Raw genomic sequence first — 17,728 nt, 5'->3', positions numbered from 1 at the left:
AAGTAACTATATCGACAGCCATTTTAAACTCTATTACTCTATGTCTGGATTTTCAAACTGTTTAATATACATGGATTTCTAAGGGGCTCTAAAATAAATCACTGGGATATTTTTCTCACCTTATAAAAGACTGCTGTGAGCGTCCTGCTGCTCCAGTGAAAAGTCATACCACTGCTGTGGGGTTCCAGACAGCTACCAGTACAGATAGTGTTCATGGGGCATCCTGACAGCGAAAACAATAGGACATTTTTGTGATGTATGGATAGGATGGATGGACTGAGGACGTTGAAAAGGATCAAAGGGCCACAACAAAGCCCTGCGTGTCACTGAACTCCTGCGTCAAACACCCAACAAGAGAGCAGAGGGAAGAGAAATCAATAGTGACTCATGCTATGCTCAGGCTGCATCAGGTATATTCGACCGTGAAGATGAAACAAGAAAAGAAGGGAGAGAGTACAAAAAGGAGGAGATGAGGAGAAGAAGAGAGCGATGAGGCACATTTTGAAGGCCAACTCTGCTCCCTATTGTTATTAGACAGCTCCCTATAGCCTCCCCTCCACTGCACAACTCTGATGTGCTTCCTCCCCGTGACCTTCGTCTGCTAGATCACATTGTGCTCTTTCCCATCTATTGTAGAACATCTGAGGGAAACAATCTATTTCAGTGTGATCATCATTTTGCCTTCAATCATGTTCTCATTGTGCGAGTGTCTTAAATTACCATAACAACGCAAAGTTGTAAAGGTTAAATTAAGCCTGGAACAAACAGGAAATTAAGAACTCGATGGATCGGTTCCGATTTTTCATGAAGTTGTGAGAGCGAGTCGTGCAGGTGACCAGCATCCCAGAGCGCTGAGTGACACCTAAAGGGCACAGCTTGACTTTTCCAAGACATCTGCAGCAGGTCTCATTAGTATTCAGCTATGAATCATTCATACAGCCGGCTGTCATTACCACAAACAGCATCAGGGGGGACTTACAAAGACACACATACACACTCTCGTTCACAGTTAGGGGTCCGTACAAAAAATATGCACACAACCAAAATTGCTCAAAATGTAGAAAAGTGTGAAGGAACTGTGTTAAAAAGAACTAGTTAGATGATCTGATTAGTTCATCTGCAGAAAACTGATATGTGAATAAAGGCATGTCTCAATTACAAACTGACAGGAACCGATTCAAGTTTCTCCACTAAGGATTTGCTGCTTTTCTGTCTCCTTTACTTCTTTTATTTTTTATTTTTCACAAAGTGATGATCTAAAACTACTGGCTGGACAACTGAGAAGACATTAACTCTACTACAGATTCACGGAAGATGAAAAAGAAATCAATTTTTGTACATTTTAAAACACTAAATTCCATAATTTTAGGTATTTTTGCTTATTAAATAATCAAAGAAACAGTTGTCACTTAGCTTGCTGTTAAAAATAAACTAATTAAATTATTACCTAATCATTGCAGCTCTAGTGGCAGCCCCTGAATATTATAAATGATACGCTGATTACCAACACTCTATGTAAACAATACCACAAGGCAATGCAGTAACAGAAACATGCAAATCACAAACAATAAGCCCTTTGTTTGCCTCCACAAGGTGAGACCTCTTTCCAACAAAAACTCCATTTGCATGCTGTGTGCAACAACTGTTTGTGGTTAACAGGCTTACACACCAAACCAGAACAGACTACTAATGCAGAGAGGATCAACTTCAAAGATACTCCTCTCCCTCTCTCTCCTTCTCTCCGTGTGAGGAAGCAACGGTGCTCGGAGATGATGCACGACTCCGGGAGCACAACAACTTTGTGTCCTCGACATTCCGTCTCCATATTTGACATTGATTATCTATACATTTGCATTACAACACGCACTGTACTGTAACAAACAACAGGACAGTCAATGATAACCCAGTGAGCCACAACGGAGTTGTCATTATGTACGAAGCCAGGAATCAGTATTTATTAACCACATCACATTTAATGTGTGCCAAGGGCTCTATTCGCTTTAAAACACTACTTTAGCAAATGTGTTTTCATGCCAGTGTTTGCAGTGTGAGTATTACTGTTTTGTTTTTTCTTGTATATATCCATTCATTCATCTGCCCATTTCCTTAATCGCTTACATTAGGTGAGAGGCAGCCATTCACGGATAAACACATCCTAAACTACAGCCAATGCACGCTCACCGATTAACCTAACACGCACGTCTCGACTGAGGGAGAGACCTCTTGGCGCACCCGGCAAACCCAAAGCCTTCTTGCTGTGAGGCAACAGCGCAAACCAGTGCATTTACAGTATACAGTTTAACACAGATACACAGATGCACTTTATGTATTGATGCAATCATAAACACAATTTAATCTTTTCTTCCAGCAATGATCCAAATTGAATCCAAGGGTTGTGATCTTTCCTTCAAATGTAGCTTCTCCATTCTCGAGTCGCACTCAACACATCGCAGAAGGTGAGAAAAAAGACAAAGCAAGCAGTTGTGTAATTTCAAAAACCACACCGGGGAAGACACAAAGCAATAAGGGAAAGTCCACAGTGTCTTCAACAACCTTTTTCTGGCATTTTCCATCGCTGAGAAACAGAATGTCTTTTAATGAAACCACTAAAATAAAACTCCCCCCAGAGCACACAACGCATTAATAATTCTATGAAGGTATGAATATTTGAAGCTCAGTTTCAGGGTAAGTGTCAATGTTACTTGTGAGAGCAAGAAAAGAGCGCTTTATATTGATAAAAATGAACTGATGCCGAGACATTGCTTGCATAATCTGAAAGGGCATTATAAGCGGCAAGCAATCATATGAAAAATAAGTGTAAAATAAGCGGTTAATAAGCATCTTACATAACATACCTTTTCATAAACCCTATAACTTGTGTCTGAGACTAATGAGCAAGAACCATCCGTTCAGGTTTTAGAAATGACATTTCATCTCAATGAACAAATATCACAGCGGTCTGAATGACAGGCAGCAACCCATCTGTGTATACGCCACCATCTCCAGAGCATCTGCTTGGCAGTGGGTGGAAGTGGGCTGGACTGGATGAGCTCTGCTGCAAAGCCCTGGAGCTTCTCTCTGCAGCCAGTGGTGCAGAATTCCTGCTGTTATCTAGAAGGTGGAGCTAATATTTTATCATGATGGCCTCTTGGCGCTCCAGTATGCCAAAAGGCAGAAGGCTGCAATACAAGACAAATGACAAGCTCCAAATTCCCTGGCCAACAAAACCCACATCTGCCAAACCAACAGGCTGTATGAAGCACACTATCACAGCCACCTCTGCAGAATGAATGAATAGTGCTGAAGAACATTAACCAAACCGAAAACAAAACAAACACAAGCAGATGCACAAATACACATTTGTACCAGTAATACACCTGTATGCGTGCCAACACAGCGGCAGAGATTATAAGTTCAAGACTGCTGCACTCTGTTTCCAAACACGTACTGGAAGATCAGCGGGTTGATCTATGGGTGGGTGATCCAGCATGCATGCACAATGAGCCTAATACATTGTTTATCAGTGTGAAAGAACTGGTAAGCAGGGTCATTAGAAATGTGGACACATTTATCACAGCAGAGATAGCAAGAATTAAATCTTGGACTCAGAGGAAACAAAGCAAAAGGATGCAGAGATAATACGTGAGCTTATGTGTTTATTCAGTAAAATCTATTGATTGTCACTGAAAGAAACTAACAGCCAAAACAGAAAATGCAGAATGGGTGCAGGTGTCACTGAAGCAATGCCAATAAACTGGATGACACGGTAATCTTTCAATGTATACAAAATTTGGAATTTGTGCAGCATTTAACCCCAGAGCTTCACTTCTCATAATCACGTTAACACTTGCTGCCAGTCTGCTGCTTCGCTGCACCTCCACAGCCTCAACAGCCGGCTCTGTGAGCCTCCTGTTTCCTAGTAACTGTGGCAGGGACACAGGGCTTGGTGAACGGAGGAGCTTCTCTTTTTTTGTCATCTTTCTGACAGTTGGGTGCATGCATGCACTGATTTTTAAATAATTTCAGGACTCCTTGCATACATATATGATTTTTCACTGTAGAGGTAACTATGTCTGTCGGTCCGACAGCTGGTGCACGTTTTGGTCCAAACTAAAATACTCCAACCAGTGAAAACAATTAGTAAAGAAATGACAATTACCAGATGAGAAAATATAACTTTTCAACATCTCGATATTTAGTAAAGGCTTTAGTGGTTTAAAAGCAACTTCTGGTTGGATTACCATTAAACCTAACACAAACAATCATGACTCCCTCAGGATAAATTATAATAACTGCTGCCCCATTACCTTTTCATCTAACAGCAGCTGCTTGTAAAAATGCAAATAATCTTATAATTTGGTTTATGACCCGAAACATGTAAAACTAATCAACATTTCCATGCTGTCCCATCACTTATTAAGCCTCAGCTTTTTTTGTTTTGTTTTTTTGTTTGTTTTTTCTCTATTTGACTGAAAAAAAATAACTTGCTGAAATGTATTCAGATGCAGCTACACTAAAATGAGCAACCTCAGGCTTGATGTATAGGAGACACCAGGGAGAAATATGAAATATAGTAAATGTCTATCCTCATTACCAGGCTACAGTAAAGGAAAAAGCAGGAAAAAATAATGCAAAAAACATTTTACCTACACCTGATTATAAATGTAAATTACAAAGTAAATAACAGCCTTATAATAATGAGTCAGTAAACACTGACATTAACTAAGCTGTTCTAAAAATTATCATTTGCAGCTCTGCCAGGTTTGATGCAACTGAAATTAAGCACATCAAATCCTACACCAGTTTTAGTCATAGAAGTACGAGCCAGTCTGTTCAGGAAACGTGTCATGTTATGCAGCCTTAAAAAATTGAGAATTTTTGTAAAAGATATGGGATGATTCTGGTACAGACTTCCAGGGTGGAAGACGACGAGTCTTCATACTGAAAAGGGATATCAATTAATTTGAAGAGCCTACTGAGAGAAAATTAAGCTGCAGCTCATTACCTGTTATCAAATGAATATATAGCATATCATACATTCACTGGGGGATAAAATTCCACGTGTGAATTACACTGGAAACTAAGAGAGGTGGACAAGGAGTCTAACACCTTGGGAATACTGCTTGCAATTTGACTGAAGCAACAAAAGCTCTTTAGTTAAAAAAAAAAACCCTCATGGTTTTGGTAGCATCTTAATAAACATGTTGTGTCCCAAGACACTGAACTCTGAATCAGGCCATTCCAGTTTCCTGCTGTTAACTAAGCACTGCCAGTGGCAAAACATAAAACATAACAACAAAAATGTTAATTAACAACATTTAGTCATTATGTTGATAATGAAAGAGTAATGCAGCAGGCATTGCATTTCCTTCGAAATGCATTTGCAGTTGCAAACGAGTTGCATATAAACAGTTAAAAGCGTCAAAAGAAGGAACACCATGACAACCTTCAAACACCCTTGTTACAGGCTGAGCTCGGGATTCAGCGGCGATTACCTCTGTGTGCAGTCCTCAACAGACCTATTGTTATTGAACAAGGTCGGACATTAGAAGGCAACTCCTGGCTTCGGAAATCATGACCCATAAGTGACTCAGTACCACCAGAAATAATAACTAACCTCCGCACAATCACTGACCATTCATGACACGCAGTCATATTAAAAGCAGCCATTTTCCACTCTCAGTCTCGCTCTCTCTCCGTTACCACTCATAACACTTCATAAAACATCTCTCCTCCTCATATTGAAAAAAAAAAACAATCTCAGCACATCCTAGACATCTCTTCTGCCATTTTTATATTAAGCTGCAGAGTGCACACTATAGACTGCGTTGCAGAAAAAGCCAGTGAAATTTGCAATATGAAACCCACTGGTTTCCAATTTAAACCTCCAGCTGAGGAGATGGATGCTGCCCAGTTAATCGATCAAGAGACACAAAACACAGGAAGAAGCGCTGGAAGAACCAGAGGGATACCGGTCTGTCTCAGGGTAAAACACATCTGACCTTTTCAAACTCACTGCTCTAATAGTTTATGGCGGCGAGTTTGGGCTCATCCGCGAATTTCACATGCAATGTTTGTGACTGCACTGATCCCCCGTTACAGAAAATCCATTTTTTAAGCTTGGCTGGACTTCTCAATAATGCAAGTCCGTATCAGCTTCTCAGCCGGTTACAACTCATTACATGTATATTAGTGGGCGATAACGCAGGAATTGGTTTCCTTGTGAGAAGGGTAGCTCCTAGTGGGGAAAATGAGGAAGGAAATGAAAAGTGATCCACAAAGTTGCAGCAGAGCGCAGCCTTTCTGACAGCACAGACTTACAATCACATGAAGAACTGCAGCATGGCTCACACAAATTATACTAAACTGAACGAGCGACTTAAGAAACTGGTTCACAACTGACAGTAAATATGATGGAGGTTTAAATTTTGACTGGAGCAGAATCACGATGGCAATCTAAAATCGCAGCCAAGCCCCAAGGCAATGCAGACATATTTGATGGTTCAGTTCGCAAAGTGATACCCCAACGAACTCTCGTTACAGTTTGATAAATCAACATTTAGTCTGAACATGGGGACAGTGAAGCCGTATATTGAGACCAGGGCTATAATGAGATGAGGGATATTTGGATCCAGTCATAAGCAGAAGAAGGATAATCTGCCCATAATCACTAGAGCCTGCACTCCCTGCTTTGTATTCCTGCCTGAACATCTTTAGAAGGAAAATCAGATGTGCACGTAGGAGGAAATAGTCTGAGAATAAAGAACACCATAACCACTTCTGCTAGCGCCTCGCTAACACCACCACGTTCATTTCCTCTAACTGCCTAGCTTTCTTTGGGGGGAAAGTTTTTGGGGTTTAGCAGTTTCCATAATTTAGTCTTCTCGTGCTTCACAGTTCAGCGCACTCTGTGAAGTAACACAGATTCCAGAAATGAATCTTTAGCCCACAGGTATCTGAAATGTAAGTTAGATCAGTCTCACCCTACACTCAGGAGCTGACTTATTCGTAAGTGATTCAGCTCAAAACGCTTTGAGCCCTTTTAAGCATTCACTTGGTCATAAATGTTTAATAACGACCACAAAAATATGTCTACATAACAAGACACAACCTTGTGCAATATGATCTGCATCTCATAAGTTTAGGCTATTGCTCTCCCATGCAGGGGAGAAGTAGATGTACTTAAACCTGACACAATGTTTCCACTGAATATTAAAAACAGAGCATATGCATGCTGCTATTTCAGGGACTGCAAAACACCAGGTGAGGCTCGTGCAGTTATCAGACCTCTTTGTTCCACAGGCAGAGAGGACGTTTGGTTTTTGCAGGTGTGGAGAAATGAGAAGGTGCAGATGCATGCACGAAATAACCTCCTGGTAAACAAAGCTTATCTGTAGTTTCTTGTTTATTTGTTGCTGCATTAAAGAGAAAAAATGGCAAAAACCTACACAACAAAATCAGGTTTGTGCTGTTGTTTTCAGACAAAAAGTATTCAGATAAGCAATATTTTAACAGGTAAACAAGTCCAAACTTTTACAATAGAATATTTACAATTTATTAGGTATACCTCACTGATACAGAATTGAACCCCCTTTTGCCTTCAGAACTGCTTTAATTCTTCATGGCACAGATTCAGCAGGGTGCTGGATACATTGCTCAGAGATTTTGGTTTATATTGATAGCATTGCACAGTTGCTGCAGATTTTCCTGCACATCCATGATGGGAGTTTCCTGTTCCACTACATCCCAAATGTGGCTGACTGGACTGAGATCTGTGGAGGACATTTGAGTACAGTGAACTCATTGTCATGTTTTCAGGGAGGCTGTGGTCTTTAAACGACGCTAAGTTGGTTTTAAGGGGCTCAAAGTGTGCCAAGAAAATATCCCTCATAGAATTAAACCACCATCAGCAGCCTGAGCCATTGATGCAAGGCAGACTGCATCAACTTTTCATGATGTTTTTGGTAAATTCTGAAACTACCCAAACAGAAAAATTGGAGTCTAATCAGACCAGGCAATGTTTTTCCAATCTACTGTCCAATTTTAAGCAACCTGTGCAGGTTTTAGTGTGAACTTCAGTGGGTCATCTTAACCATGTCTACATGCCTAAATGCACTGGCTGCCATGACATAGACTAATTAGATATTTCCATTAATGAGCAGTTTAACAGGTGTATTTAACAAAGTGGCAGATGGGTGTATATATACTCAGTGTCAAATTAAATATGAATATAATTGATGTAGCAGTCTCCAGTGCTGTTGCATAACTTGGAGGTGTTTGGGATGTTTTATTAAAATTACAGGGGAAAAATATTCATTTCATTAATGAGATCAGTGCAATATCACCACTAAACCTACAACCTCAGTAACAGCTGAATTAGTACCTCGGATGCTGTCAATAAAGCTAACAGAATTTGATTCACACACCTTGCACTAGTTGCATTTTCTGTCCAATAATGGACCGAAAAAGAAACCTGGCTCTGATAGACACGTCTTAAATCAAAGGCTAAATTGTAAATGATAGCTGTAACATGGTGGAGGTAAAAAATTGAAAAAAAACCAGCAGAAATGTTAAAGCCTCTCTGCTCAGTCATTTCACGCTTGAATTTTGTTTTCATAGATCAAACAAAAATTGCATCTGAAACATCAGAGCTTATCTGATTAAAAGCTAAAATCAAAATTTACATGCAGACACGCAACATTTTTTTAAACTGTTCACTACAGACAGCTGTTATAAGTTGATATCTTCATCCAGTGAAAATGCATGGGGTGAAAATGAATAAGTAAGATGTAACTACCACACTGAAAATACTGACAGCAGGATTAGTGTGCTTTGCTGTCAGTCATAAAAGTGCTGATCACCAGAGTCTGAGTGAATCTGGGAGTCAGATGAGGGGAGAAACTCTGCAGCCTCACATTGGGTGAATATTTCAGTATAAGATCTGACCATCAGTGATGGAACTGGTGACCTTTTATATCTAATGTCTGCACAACTGAAGATCCCAAAACAAAAAAATGTGACTATTAATCATTGCAACAAAAAAGCTGAGTTCTGACATAAAACAGGTCCTTTTCTCCCCTAACAAATTTGAATATTTACCTCATTATCTCCTACTTTTTCACACATTGATCTCCACAGTACCAACTGTCACTGCTGCAGAAAACAGATGTTGCTTTCAAATGCTGTTGAGACGTATTGTAATTACCAGGATTGCACATTTTAAATCGACCGATATATTGTTAAATAGCCAACAAACCTCCCTCTTTTTTTTTTGCTTGCATTGCTAATATGCCAAGATCTTGTATTCTCATTACCCTGCCATCACAACACCACTGCTTTCTCCTGCCGCAGCACAAAGTAGCTCTGTACCACTCTGTCTCCAAAAGAGTCAGCAGAAAGCTACTTTTGATTTAGAGACCATATTGTTATGTCTCACTACAGAACACCTTAATATACGACAAGTTGTTTTTATGACTCACAGGCTGTAGCTTTTAAGGGCACATTAGGGCAGTACAACTTTTTCAACAGATCACTGTGGACCAACTAGAGCTCTGTGACGGGGGGAGGAGGGGGGGATCTCGAGAATAATGAAGTAAATATTGCCCTCTTGGACCCACAGTGCAATCGCTTCAGGATCATGTTGTACAAGCTGCTGTGGAGGAATTTTACTCAGTTTCTGCTCTTTTTGGAATTACAAGAAAGTAGCTGCAAGCACTAGAGAGAAGGCTGAGTAGGAGTAGCACCATTCAACTTGATTAGTGTACAGACTTTACCAGCTGACAGGAGGTGATTATACCCTGCAACTGACAGCAGCTGGAGGACAATTATAGAGCTGTATTCGCTTTAAAGTAAGAGGAAAGTGGTGGAAAGTTTAATATAGATTTTCAAATAGATGCACTTTGAGTATGTTTTTTTGTTTGTTTGTTTTTTTAAAGAGTACAACTCAAAATCTATGGGTTTTTTTTTCCTCATCCAAGATTTTTCAAGGTCAAGCAATCAAACCTGGTTCATGGTTGGTTGCTTGAAACCCTGTTGTTTCCAAAGTGCCATTTTAAAAGCGTTAAGTTAAGCATTGCTATCTTAGTTGTAAAAACAAAACAAAAACAAATAAAAAAACAGCTCTGACTGTGAAACCAGACCCTCATTGGCTGATGAAGTGTGACAACCTGTTAACTAAAGAGTTATCTGTATACCACAGATAATCCTCAATTTCAAAACATGGTATGACCAAGATTTACAAAACAGATGCTAGGTACACCGATGGAAGCTACATCCATGCTATATACGGTCTGTAATCTATAAACAGTATTGTATGACATCATCATGTTGCCTAGTAACAGTCTAAAATGGTTTTGTGTTAGCATCTACGCACCTATAAAACCTTAAAAATGTTGTTTCGTTTTTCTTTCACAACAGTGAAACTTCACTTTACACAAATGCTGAATTATGCATGATGATCATGCAATATGACGCCACCATGTTGCCTGGCAACCACTCAGAAATGGGCTAAAATGGTCTGTTTTTAGCCTTTATACACCTACAAAAAATGTATAAAAGCATCATATCATTTTTATTTCACATTAATAACATTTATATCCACAAAACCTGAAATATACATGATTAGTAATCACATAGCAACTGAAATCATCCAGGCCTAACAATAGCATGGGCATGTACTAGTCATTACTTTGACTTATAATGGTAATGCAAGTCATTGACAACCGCCGTCTTCATGCTGAGAAAATATGTGATCAGACTTATGTTCCCATCATAAAAGCTGTATCCTACTGCATAGGTCTCTGAGAAATCATTTCTAATATAAGACAAGACGAGACAAAGAATTTCTGTGGTGCAGTATGGCTTAATTAATGTGACTGACAGCAGAAACAAAGACCTTCATGACACAGAGAAAAAAACACAACAAGAAAGAAAATGTATTTTAATTTTGGACCTGTTACATCACTTGCAACAAGCATTTCATATTTAACTCCACACCCAGCGGTGGTGGTTAAATAGCTTCACTTTTTAAAACCTGACGTCAGTTTAAAAAACTAAAATCATAAATGAAATACAATTTTTTGATTGAGTTGTATTTGAGTTTACCATTTGCTGAGAATTTCATTCACACATGGTAAGTTTAACCTGCTTTAATTACTTATTTATTGTACTGGTGTGCTTTCAGAAAACTAAACATCCAACACTTCATAGCAAGAATAAATGTTTAACATCTTTCTTCTCTTCTTTTAGTTAAAATTCTCCTTGAAAAGCTCATTATTAAAGGAACCTACAATCAGATTTTTTTATACTTATAGTTACCCTTGAATAAAGCAATAAGTATTACCCCCATTTTATTGTGTCCATTCTCATGCACAGATATCAAACTCTACCACGCACACAGTTGTGGCACGGAAACAAGGACCTTTGATAAATGCATGTAATATTTAAACCCTTGAATCATTAATGACCTTGAGAGCTTACTAGTGTGCTTACCACCGCAGCTGTGAGAGACTCATCATATACCGTCAACAACAGACCCCCTGGAGTAACAGCACAAAGATTCGCAAAGATCTCTGACTTGCAACTTCATTTCCCATTAAAGCAATTCTTGACAAGGGTGAGAAACCTGAGCAAAGATTCCGAAATTCGATGTGAACGATTTTTTGTTGTTTTTCTCTTTATATAGTGATCAACTAGAGAACAAATGTCATCGCTTGAGCACGATCAGTTGCCACATATAAAAACTAAATGCTGCATGTGTCATCATCATCCTTCATCCATCCCAAAGTACATATTTGAACATATGCATGTGGGTGCACATATGTGGTGAGGACACGGCGTGAAGCAAATCTAAACAGCTTGCAGATTTGGGCAGAGAAGCCTGGGATTTTATCATTGCACGATCATTAAGTGCTCAACCCATTTTATCAGCTCGAGGTTGTGCCCCAGAATGTGGGGAGTGTGTATATCATATAAATATTTTGTTTAGCACATTTGCGTTAACATCAGAACAACTCTGGTTACGCTATTCCCAGCAGGGTCAATTACTTCAGAAATCCCCTCCAAACATGCAGCTCCTCTGCCATAAAACATTGCATCATCGTCAGCCAATCACAAGGCAGGAATCATGGGGCTTTGTGTGGCACAGACCTAGGGAATAAGCAGGTGCCCAAGTACACTAACACACTGACATCCACACTGTGCTGCTGTCAATGGCAGGCATTTAAAGCTTAGAACAATGCTTTGGTAAAAGAAAAAGAAAAATCGCGTTACTTGTGATCTGATCCGTGCTCAAATAGAATTTAACAGGGGCCAGGATATAATGTGGTTCAATGTAGATTGTGCCCTTGCATGCAAGATAAATATCTGGCAGGTGCATAATGACATGACCTCGTACAGTCCACCTGTCTTTGCTTTCAGTATTGAAATGAAAAAATGGTAAACAGAGCAGCTCGGTGACTTGTTCCAAAACAAAACCTGTTCCATCAAATGCAAATCTTTACTGGAACTGGAACTGGCCTGAATTTTCCTAGCTGTCGTTAAAAGCAGTTTCATGTCAATGCATGACATAAATTTACTGTCTTTTTACAGGTTTATCCTTTCAGATAAATCCTCCTGCAGTTTATCTACCTCGACGCCCAGAGTATGTCGTAATGGCGCCAATGTGTCTGCACCAATGTCAAGACAAAGCCTCTGTATATCAAAGAAAATCCACCGGGCTAATGTGGCCAAAGAGGTCATCACACTACCTCACACCTAACCCGTTACTGTTCCGAAGAGAACTGGCCTGAATTTATGCCTAGCAAATCACAACATGTAACATCCAGTCAGCAGGTTACTTGTGTCTCTTTTGATGAACTATAGAATTACTTCAGCAGTAAAACAGCATCTCAGGCACTGCGGGCCCTGCTCTGGCTTTGCCTCTCTTACAGAGGATCATAAGACAGACAGGCATGCATGTTGACATAACCCTCAGCTGAACATACCAGGGTAGCATGGAGATAAAAAGCTACCAGGATCTACAGTCTCTGTACAATGGCAACATTACGATAAGTGTTAGCTCTCCGGCAGGCTAACACTGGCTTAACGCTCGACTCTGCTAATCTATTCTTTATGGTTTAGCCTTGTGAGCTGGAAAAACTCTGAAATAGGCTTATGAAGATGTTTCCATTTACAGTTACAGGAAGTGTGACAACCAAGTGTAAGAGCCATACTTCTTCACTGGTTGAGTTGGGAAAGTTAAGCCTGGTTTAGGAAATTGTTTTCCAGCTGGTGACTTGAATGTCTTGAATTGATTCGGTCTTGCCAGCTTTTTAATAAAATAGTGCTGTTAATTACCACCAGCAGTAATGACAATCCTGAATACTGCAGGTGTAATGCAAGTGATTGGAGATCTTTTGTTTCAGCAAATTATCCAAAATTGCTGATGGTGTAAAAAAATTTAAAAAAACCCTAATAGCGCAAACATTCAGTCAAATGTAATGTCTGCTTTTAGAAGTAATACACCCAGGGGTTTGTATTCAGCCTGATACATCTCTCCAAGACAGACACTGACTATACAGAGCTCCAAGGCCAAGCTTTATAGCGATAAAGCACAAAAATCCAATATACACACAGGTCGTATGCCACTGTACCTTGCCTCTGCCTTCACCTAAGCTGCAAACTTATTTCCCTCCATCTGAAGAGCCAGATGAACGAGTCTTACAAAGAATTCAACCTGAAAAAATGAAACTATTCAAAGGTCATCTGTAAGCAAAAAGTAAAAACAGACAAGCTAAAGGTATCAGTATTCAACACCAAACACAGAATAAGCTCACAAGCCAACAAGTTGGTTTACTATTCCACTGTTGAGCTCTCACAATCACTGCAACTAATGACCGATTAAAGGTACTCAGCACTTTTAAAAAAAATTATGTTGCCTCTGCCCAAGCAAGACTTACCTGTCCACCTACGAGCAAACCCCTTTTTTGTCTTTTCTTTTGAGTTTCCTTTCATTCTCTCCCCGTCTTTCATATCTTCTGTCACTTGTCTCCCTGCTCTTCTCACCACTAGCTACCAGACTGTCCCTTGGTGAGAGGCAAGTGAGGATGAAGAGGAGGGGAGAAAGAAAGGAGAGAGAAAAAGTGAGGGAGAATGAGGACTTAGAAAGGGAAATGAATGTGGATGAAGTCCCGGAGCTGTGTCATGTTGCCCATCTCTCTGAGAAGTGAGCATTTATCCTGTCCTTTCTTTCTGTCTTTGGATCTTAAGAGTGGATCTTCTGCTGCCTGTCAGACAGCCTTGCCATCCCAGGAGTGTTTCAACATGCCTCAAGTACATTCTTCCTACTTTAATCCCACACCCTTTTTATACTCTCTCTTTATCATGTATTTTTACCTCGTTTATTTGGGGGTGTAAAATCTGCAAACAAATAAGGCGCACTGTATTTTGCTTGAGAAAATCTGGTGCAAACTGTAGATACATTTGCCTGCTTCTCAAAAGAAGACTTTAAGATCATTTTCAACGATTGCTTTTTCAATAATGCAAAAAAAGAAGAAGAAATAACGAAAAAAGAACGATAAGGGGCGGAAGGAAATAGCAAGAGGAGCTGACCCACCCGATCATCCGTTTACAATACCATCCCCCATTCACTGATAGCAGAGCTGCCTAGTCCCTTCATTAAGCTATCATTACATTCACCGTTTTTTCTAATTTGTCTTTTTTATCTTTGTTTTTTTATGCATTTCATCATCTTTCAAACACACACACACCCACCAGCATGCACACACCCCTACACTTTGGAGTGCTTCACTTCCCAGAGGTTGTCCATGTGGCTGACAGCAACAGCTGCAACCAACACACCAATGCAATCACACTTTCCAATCAACTACACACAAACATCTCTCGAGTCCTTCTCTCTCTCTTATGTACACATACACATACACATACACAGACTCACACCCACCAGCACCACCTGCTTCACTAATGGTACTTCTGCTCTACACCGGTCCCCTCCCATATCTTGCGCTCACACATGGTGCCACCACCCTGTATTTCCAGCACCCTATCCACATTCAACAGCCTCCCACCTCAAGCCTTTTCCTGGGGCACCTCACTCCTGACTTACTGCCCATTAACTGATGCTACCTCACGGCATCACTCTCCTCAAGCAGCGCCGCTCTCCACAAGCCCTCAGCCCAACCCCCCATCCCTGCTTTCACAGAGTGTGACAGGAGGACAGCCAGCTGGTTGGGTAGCACAACATACAGAATCAAAAAATACCTGCCACACAAGTATGCATAGAATTAGGGTTGACATGCCTTGGGATGGTGCATTGCCCATGCTGCGACACGGACCGCTGCAGCTGAAAGTGATCGCGTTTCCTGTTCCCCCTCCTCTTTTTTCCTCTCTCCTCCTCCCCTCCTCCTGTTCTTCGCTTTCTGTTCTTCACAAATCGCTGGGTCTCTCCTTCCTTGTGCCGGTCCCCGCGCTCCTATTCGCTCCTCGCCTTCTACCGTCCTCCTTCCCTTTGTCTCACTCTGGCTTTCTCTTCCCTCCACTGGAACCTCCTTGGCGAGATGGCTTTGGTCCAGCAGCGGCGCTCCTGACAGCACTGCGCGTGTGTGATTGCGAGCACGTGTGTGTGTGTATGCGAGTGTGTGAGGGAGAGGCTGGGTGGGAGCGCCTGGGTGTGTTTGCGTGAGGGAGAGAGAGGGAAGAGATGGGCGTAATCTTCAGCAGCTTTGGGAGACTGTGCATGCCGGTGCAGGGATGCTCAGCACACAGCTAGGAGTGAAGCACAAATTTTGCCCATGATAAATTCACACTCCCTCACCCACTCTCTCTCACTTCCTCTCTCCATGCCTTATTTCCTACTGAATACACATTATACTCTCGCTCTCCTCTTAAAGACACAGGCGGCACGCTGCATTGCTACATGTCTAAGGCGTATCTCATGATATCGTAATAAAGGGGAGTCCAGGGAGATGGTCCTGCATGGGGCTCCTGAGCTTAGCCAGCAGGAGGGGTGGGGGTGGGGGGTAGAAGTGCTTGAAGCATCTATTGTACCAGGAAAGGTGGGGAGGGACTGAGGTGGGTGAAAATTAAAAGAAAAAGAAACAGTGGAGGTGAGAGAGACAGAGAGAGAGTGAACACTTGAAATATCCTTGTGACAACATCAGCTAATGATAAAGCTGTGTAAGGCCAGAGGGGAGGTTATAGTGGGATTGCTATGACAACCGGAGCTCGGCGGCAGGTGAGAATGACGAAAAGGACGCCACAGGAGGGCAACCTCAGCATCGCTCTTCCCTGCTGGATGTTTGTATAAATTATTACTATTTTTAGTCCTGATAAGTATCACCCAAGTCCAACATTATCTCAGCTATTTAAGAGCACCCTTGAATGTGGGGGGTGGGACAAATCCACACTGAAATGAATCTTGTGTGTTCCTGAAGGAGGACAAAATGAGTTAAAAGTAGCTGAGAGAAGAAGGCATAGGGTGTGAAATCGGGGACAAATATTGTATAAGCCATGGATGATTGAAATCCAGAATACTGCTGTCAGGCAGAGTGAAGCAGCCTCTGGGTGCTGATGAATTAAGAAGTTAAGAGCGGGGGAAAGAGAGACGGAGAGAAAGTAAAATGCCAGGAGATGGAGAGATAAAAGAGGATGGAGGGCCTCTTCATGATGAGAGTGATGAATAATATATGATCAGCCTGCTCATGACTTACACAGCACACTGGAACGTCCGTCATGTCCAGCTGGTTTACAGGCTCAGAGAAGGGATACATCAGCCTGCCTTGTGTAGCCTGTCCACCTCAGCTAGAAGCCTAACCCTGTCACAGTGTTTCAGTGATCAAAATGTCATCATAACACTTCCATTGTGTGTGTGTGTGTGTGTGTGTGTGTGTGTGTGTGTGTGTGTGTGTGTGTGTGTTTAAGATATATAAATATAATATAAAATGTTCTTCAGAGAAGTAAAACATGGGAAGGGGGAAAAGTAAATGCTGTTTTCGGCAGTCATGCTGTCGATAACGGTGCAGATGGTAAGAATTATGTTCCCCAGTAGACACTAAATCCAGCACAGAACATTTTTAATTATCTACTTTTAGCTTTATAGAGCCACTTCACAAGATTTAACTTCCAACTTGACATGACTAGCGACAGGCGATCCTTTAAAGAAGATTTTGTACAGATATTTGATTTCCTACTTTATATCTGAAGCAAGATATTGGTCTAAAAATATTCAACATGAGAAGGCCGTATGGAAGGACCTCAAACTCACTGTGAAATTTGTTGGTGGAATATTAAAGGAGAACTAGGGTTACTAGGAGAAGGAGAACAGAAGTGTTTGGCTCATTTCCATCTCCATTTTTATTTTTCGCTACTAGTTCAGCTTCTGCATGATAAACATTTCAAAATAATCTTCATTCATCTTGTACTGGGAATTTGTGCAGCCGACTAGAAAGCACAGAAACCGTCTGAAACAAGCAGCTTTAAGCTCCTTTACCTTGTCTTTAAAGTTGTTTTCTTCTGATTAGCTGCACCTTGCAAATAAATGTAAACAGCTGGTGGGCGGGGCTCTTCTGTTCACAGCTAGTGCTGCCAAAGACACCTGCTTTCACTGACATGGGGAAAAAATAGCTTGAAACTGAGCATTTAGAGCAGTCTGAACTTTTGGGTTTTAGGGATTCTTTGCTGATCAGCTTAAATGAAACTTAGTTTATATAAACTCCTTCGTTTACATAGTTTT

The 17,728-nt window shown here is 40.9% G+C and overlaps 1 protein-coding gene across 1 annotated transcript in view; it reads right to left on the bottom strand.

Moving 5' to 3' along the window:
* Positions 1 to 15,262, bottom strand: part of srcin1a (SRC kinase signaling inhibitor 1a) — a 110,181-nt gene extending 94,919 nt beyond the window's left edge. The window contains exon 1 of the mRNA XM_086289727.1: positions 13,938 to 15,262. Within this exon, the coding sequence (XP_086145853.1) occupies positions 13,938 to 14,010 (73 nt within the window). The 5' untranslated portion in view covers positions 14,011 to 15,262. The remainder of the gene's footprint in view (positions 1 to 13,937) is intronic.
* Positions 15,263 to 17,728: the final 2,466 nt, after the last annotated feature.

This window comes from Aulonocara sp. 'chitande type north' Nkhata Bay, linkage group LG4 (assembly GCF_057382095.1).
Source record: "Aulonocara sp. 'chitande type north' Nkhata Bay isolate Kocher_YH1m ecotype deep benthic linkage group LG4, A_spYH_male_GT1.1, whole genome shotgun sequence".
NCBI lineage: Eukaryota > Metazoa > Chordata > Actinopteri > Cichliformes > Cichlidae > Aulonocara > Aulonocara sp. 'chitande type north' Nkhata Bay.
This window is presented reverse-complemented; position numbering and strand designations above follow the sequence as displayed.